Source organism: Labrus bergylta, chromosome 20, assembly GCF_963930695.1.
Source record: "Labrus bergylta chromosome 20, fLabBer1.1, whole genome shotgun sequence".
NCBI classification, from domain to species: domain Eukaryota; kingdom Metazoa; phylum Chordata; class Actinopteri; order Labriformes; family Labridae; genus Labrus; species Labrus bergylta.
The window spans coordinates 15,931,317-15,937,316 of record NC_089214.1 but is presented as its reverse complement, the minus strand read 5'-3'; the positions used below and the strand labels follow the sequence as shown (position 1 = coordinate 15,937,316).

The following is a 6,000-nucleotide window of genomic DNA, read 5'->3' as shown; positions in this document are numbered from 1 at the left end:
CATGTTTTTTTCTGATACAAATAATAAGCAGACAGGAAATGTCGGGAGGAGAGAGTGGGGGATGGGCAGAGGTCGGATTCAAACCTAAGGCCACTGTGATGAGGACTATCCGTACATGGGGCACGAGACAAACCCACTAAGCCATATGATGCTCCGTTTTCCATGGTTACGTTAATGTCATTACCAGAGGGTCCTTTTTTTTATTTCAAAATAAAAGCATGGTTGAATTCAAACAATCTAGGTACTCTATAAAAATTCTAAATAAAAGCCTAACATTTTTTATTTTTAAATGCAGGAATTTCAAACCTGCAATTAAAATTTGATTAATCCTGATTAACTATTAAAATGTAGTGATTAATTGCAAACAAAAAGTGTTAATCGTTTGACAGCCCTAAGTCAAAATCCAATTTTCAAAATATGTTGAAAACAAATGAAAATCTGCTCCATCAACAAAATATGATCCTGTTCAAAAGAAGAAAAAAAAACGTAACATATAAGCTGCAGTCTATTTTGATTCCAATAAACCAGGTGTTAACACTTTTATTTTCAATACTAATGACCTTGGAACCAAATGGAACAAAGTGAATACCTGCAGAGGACAGAACACAAATGTTAATTTAAAACAAAGTAGTTAATCAAGTGGCCAATGTTTCATTTTTGTTCAATATATCAAAAGTAAATAAACACCAGAAAAACTCTAAGTGAGGAGAGAGCATGCAACTGTTCATCTCTTCTTTTCTGTCCAACAGTGTTTTAGAGTATCATACTTTTAGAAATCCACATCAAATCCTTTCCCTTTGATTTCAAACTTTCTCCAGCTCTCATCATCCCTCAGTCATGCCAATGTATATATTAATTTTTCATTTTAAATGTCTACGTTTCCAGCCTGAGTAATGTAATGAATCAAATACGCTCTATGTGTGAAAGATGGATGGTGCCAGCTCCAGGCCTGGTGCTGTGCGGGAACAGATCTAAAGGTGCTTAAAATACACAGGGGAAAGAAGAGGTAGTTGATTGAATGTGCAGTGACATCTCATCAAAGCTGATCTCTTGAGGAGTCGGTTTTCTCGGTCAGGCAGAGGTCAGCTGCATATGCACCGAAAGAAAGTGGTGGAGGAGTTAGCCAACGGATAAAGGCGACAGAAGAAGGCGTCAGTTTGTTCACAAGGTCAATAATATAAGCAGTTTACAAAGACAATGGCATCAGAAGGTAAAAATCCCATGGATGTTTCCATCGAACTTATTCATGTAAGCATGCTAAGGCTTGCTCAGTTCAACTCCACACAAATAGTATTCCAGAGTTCCAACAATTCATCCTCCAGGGACCATGAATTTCTGTACCACAATACAGAGAACTCAACCCAACAGTCATTCAGACATTGATCTCTAAGCCTCAAAAGAAAAATTGTCCAATTTCTTCAGTCAATAAGATGTATCCTCTGGTTACTCTGAATGTCTACAGTTAAGTTTGTGTCAGCTTATCAAGCAGATGTTGAGAAATTTCACTGAACAGGTGAAGCTCTAAATTGCCAGTGGTGGAGAAAAAGCAAAATCATACTTATTCATACTTATTAAAATCATGAATTTTATCTGCCAAATTTCTATAAAATCCATACAAATATATTTTCAAATACCGGTGGCCAAGTTGTTAGTTTGCAGGCACCATGTACAGAGGCTAAAGTCCTGGGTCCAGACAGCCCGGTTCAAATCAGAGCTGTTGCTTCTTTTTAGCATGCCATTCCCCACTCTCTCTCTATCCCCGGTGTCTGACTCTATCCACTGTCCTGTCTCTCTAATAAAGGCATAGAAAGCCAGAAAATAATACTTATATTCCAGTCTCGACCAAATTTGCAAACTCACACACTAAAAAAGTGTTGCCATCCACAAAACCCTATAACAATTTTAACTTCAACTTGTCAGAGCTCATTTGTTTGGCCTTTTGCCTGTGCTGATAGGACAGCTGGAGACAGGAAACGTAGGGAGTGAAAGAAAGGCCAACATGCAAGGGTGGAAGCACGGGGTCGAACCTGCGGGACATGCATCTGTAGCCTCTCAGAGACTCTGCGGTACCAACTGACCAAAACCGGCGCCCCTCATCGACAACCACCCTGAATCTGTCCCTCTGCTAGATTAGGTTTATGAATTATCGATAATCTTTCGGATCAAAACTATGCCAATCCACATACTGGAGGTTTGACATAGATCAAAACCAAAACTGTGTCACATATTTCTAAATCCAATTTTCTTTAGAACCACACTTTCATTTTTCCCGAATTAATCAATTCAATGCTTATTTTCAAGTAGATTACTTTTTGTGGATTTGGCTTTAGGGCATCACGAGTTCTACACTTCATTGCAGTCTGCCAAGTTATTTTATTGGCAGGGACCAATGTTACAAATAGTCACATAAATGGCCAACATTCAGCAGCTATTGTGCTTATATTATTCACTATTATTCTACTTAGCGTCTTTACTCTACATCCTCCTTGACACAACAGCATCATTAGTGCTAAGAGGCAATTTAAATGAAAAACTATTTGCATAACAACAGGGAAAGTCTATCGATGTTTCAATTGATAGACATTTTTCGATACCTTTTCTATATGGGACTGTTTGGGTTTTCATGCACAAGAACATTGCGCGTGTGTGTGTGTGTTTGTATGTGTGAATGCATTCTGGGTGTGATTTACTATTCACTGCTAAACTGTTGTTGACTCACACTCTTGCAGGTTGAAGGTTAGGTCTCAGGAAGGGGAGCCGAGGTTTCAGACTAATGGAACAGCACTTAAGATGGCAGCAGATATTCTCCTGTATGAGAGTGCCAACGGGAACATATTATAATGACTAATGAAACAGAGCCTCTGTCATCTGTGCTCGCTCTCTCCTGTCCTTCCTGATGATAGAGAGACATCTGACCTTCCCACTCCAGACATCACCAGAGGGGATGAAAATGTGAAGATGGTATATTTACATCACCTCCTTAAACCACATTTGTTGATTTTATTCTCCAAAATTTACTTTTTTTTATCCCTGCCCTTCAATTATTTTCCCTTCACCTCTTTCTTTGCAACATCACTCTGTGCTCAGGTAAAGATTGTCTCTGACCTTTACACTATTTACTGGTTGCTTGTAGTTTTTGTTGTTAAAAGTTTCAGCCTTTCCTGAATACGTCAGCTAAATGCCACAATTGTAAATGCAGATCAGGTCGGTAAAAGCACTCACACTTGAACTACATTTCATTACGGCTGAGAGCAGGTGGTGCCTTTTGTGTGTGTGCTTGTGTGTGAATGGATTGCTGTTTAGGGGATGAGTGCCCAAGGTTCCTCCAATTCAGTAACATCTGTTTGAGTCAATACAATTTTTGTTGTATTTTGAATAAGGTCCTACGGATTTTGTCTCTCTGTAACACATTATTTACCCATCTATATGTTGCTCCAAGCATTTGACCTGCAGTCTTATTCTTATCCTCCATTCTCCAATAAATATGCATAAGCAGCGTGTGTGTGTGTGTGTGCGTGTGCACGGCCATGCAGGGCTCAGTTGGACATCAAATAATAGGCCATCATCAATCTCTGTCACACTCTCCAGGGAGTAAATTGGATGTGCATGCATGCGCGGGCGTGCACGTATACGTGTGTGTGTGTGTGTGTGTGTGTGTGTGTGTCTACACCCAAAAGAGGAGGAGGAGTGGGGGCCAGGTCAAGTGCGTGCGTGTATGTGTGTAAGCGTGGCTACTGAAGCAATGGAGTAAACGTGGCCAGGACAAAGGGAGGGTTATAGGCTTTGGAACAATGTGTGAAAGATGTTTGTGTGTGTGTGTGTGTGTGTGTGTGTGTGTGTGTGTGTGTGTGTGTGTGTGTGTGTAAGGTGCTGATATTGTGAAAGGCATCTGTCTTTGTGTGTTTGTGTGTGTGCTTGTGTTTGTGTGTGAAAGACTGACATATGGACAATGCACACGGGTCTAGCCACAGCATGTCATTAAGGATATCTTATCTGGGAGGGTGGAAGCAGCAGTAAGACTGCTATCTCTGATTGTTTGAGGTTATTATTATTATGTTCCTTCAGTCTGAGCCACTGTGACATGTTCTTTCTGTCTGAAAAAAATCACGAGTGTCACCTTCCTCTCTGTCATCCTCTGCCACAAAAGTGTTTGTCTCCCTACCGAGACGTTCTTTTCTGTAGGGGTTTCTATTTATGGTAAGTCTGTGTGGAGAGGATTTATACATAACCCAGACGTTTAGCGTCTGACTAAATAAGGTTTTCAGAAAACATAGCAGAATATCTCTTTTTCAAATAAATAGGAAAATAAAAATGTCAAGGCACTTGAAAAGATAGAAGTTAGGAATTAGTTAGGAGTTTTCTTTTTAGACTATAGGCTACGAGATTCAGTAATTTATATTAAAAAAAATGTATTAAAGAAGTAATATGAGTTTAAACTGATAAATGTATATTCTGTCGCTGTAGTGAATAGCAACAGTGTTTGTTTACAGCAGTGGTAGAGTATCTCCAGTGGGTTGTGACGTGGCAGGTTTCTCCGCCAATCGGCATCGCCTATCACACGAGGAAGCACTCAAGGGGCGGGTCTTGAGACTCTATTAGCCAATTAGCATCTACCTTTCTCAGCGCTTGGAGAAGTTAGCAGTCTGCTGCCAGTCTGGTCCGTAGCCACGATGGATGCAACACCATGCCTTCTGCTCGTCCTCCTGTTCTGGACAAGGATACAAGAAAATAACGGTAAGTGCCCTTAAACGGACAACGCGGACTAGTGTTTTGTGTTTCTCGCTCGTCCTGACAAGTTAAACTCCTGCGTCCCACCAGTTCCGCTGGAAAAGCTCTTTGTTCAAGAAGCCTGAAGAAGCAGAGTGTGTCTAACTAAGATGGCGCAGGGTCGGTGGCCAGCCTGCTGCTGCCTGTCTGAGGAATGTTTATTGTCTGGGAAAAAAAGGAGCAGGCAGCAAAAAGTCACATTGGACTTAAAAGGGCCGAGGGCTATAGCTCAGAACCAAAGCTGGCCTCTCTTCGGCTGGGTTTTGGTCTTTGGAATATGCTTTGCCAACAAAGAGCAGTGGAGTCCGTCCGGAGGAACAGTCCTCAGTTTCGCAAATACAAAGTTGGCAGCATCACCGAGTGGATGTTTGCTTTTTGTGAAGCACTGGTTGTTCATTTACTACTTTGTGGTTAAAGCATTCGCCCCCTTGGAGTTTGGTAGGGGGGGGGGGGCGGGGGGGGGGTAAAGTGGTTGTTGCACTTCAAAAGTTTATTTTGTGTCATGGCTGAGTGGCTCTGTGTTTTTACAGGTAACCGTTATCTCTGGTGTGCACCTCATGTCACTTAATGTTATCACAGATAGTATGACAGTGACGTATTGCTCGGACGTGTATTGGATGCAAGTTTTTTTTGATGTTATCACAGATGGTATATGACAGTGACATCTTGCTCGGACATGTATTGGATATAAGTTTTCGCACACTTCCTAGAGATAACAGCGAATTTCTGACTTTTTCGACCCGAGTGTTTGTTGTGAAGTGTGATAACTTTTTTTTCATCCCCATGCTGTCTCACCTCTTACATAATTAGTTAGCTTAAGTTGACTCTTACACTTTACATTTGTTGTTAAAACTGTCTTGTCAGATTACCCAAAGCTACGACGTTAGCCTACTTAGCTCTTAGCTGCTTCCGATAAGCAGTGTTGAAACTACAAAAGAGTTTCGACATGTTACCTTTGTCGTGTTTCATAATGTCAAAACGACGCTTCGCTGTCTGGGAATTTACAGATTTTATGATAGTGTGCGATACAATTATCTTTTTTATGAGTAAAGAGGATCAACCATGAGCGAGTTTGTCCCGTAGTGTGCTGTCAAAAGATGCACTTCATCCTCCCAGTTTCACAGAGCACCGCGCCTTCATACGCCAAACTCCAGTCAAAAGGTGACACTTTTACGCTGTTTAGTTTGATTTTTAATTCCACATTTGTTGACGACTTTTATTCTCGATTGGTTG

The 6,000-nt window shown here is 41.0% G+C and overlaps 1 protein-coding gene across 1 annotated transcript in view; it reads left to right on the top strand.

Annotated features, from left to right (window-relative positions):
* The first annotated feature begins 4,669 nt into the window (after nt 1–4,669).
* The window catches only part of tgfbr1b (transforming growth factor, beta receptor 1 b), a 65,039-nt gene continuing 63,708 nt past the window's right edge, over nt 4,670–6,000 (top strand). The window contains exon 1 of the mRNA XM_029278442.2: nt 4,670–4,734. Coding sequence (XP_029134275.1) covers nt 4,671–4,734 — 64 coding nt within the window. The 5' untranslated portion in view covers nt 4,670. The remainder of the gene's footprint in view (nt 4,735–6,000) is intronic.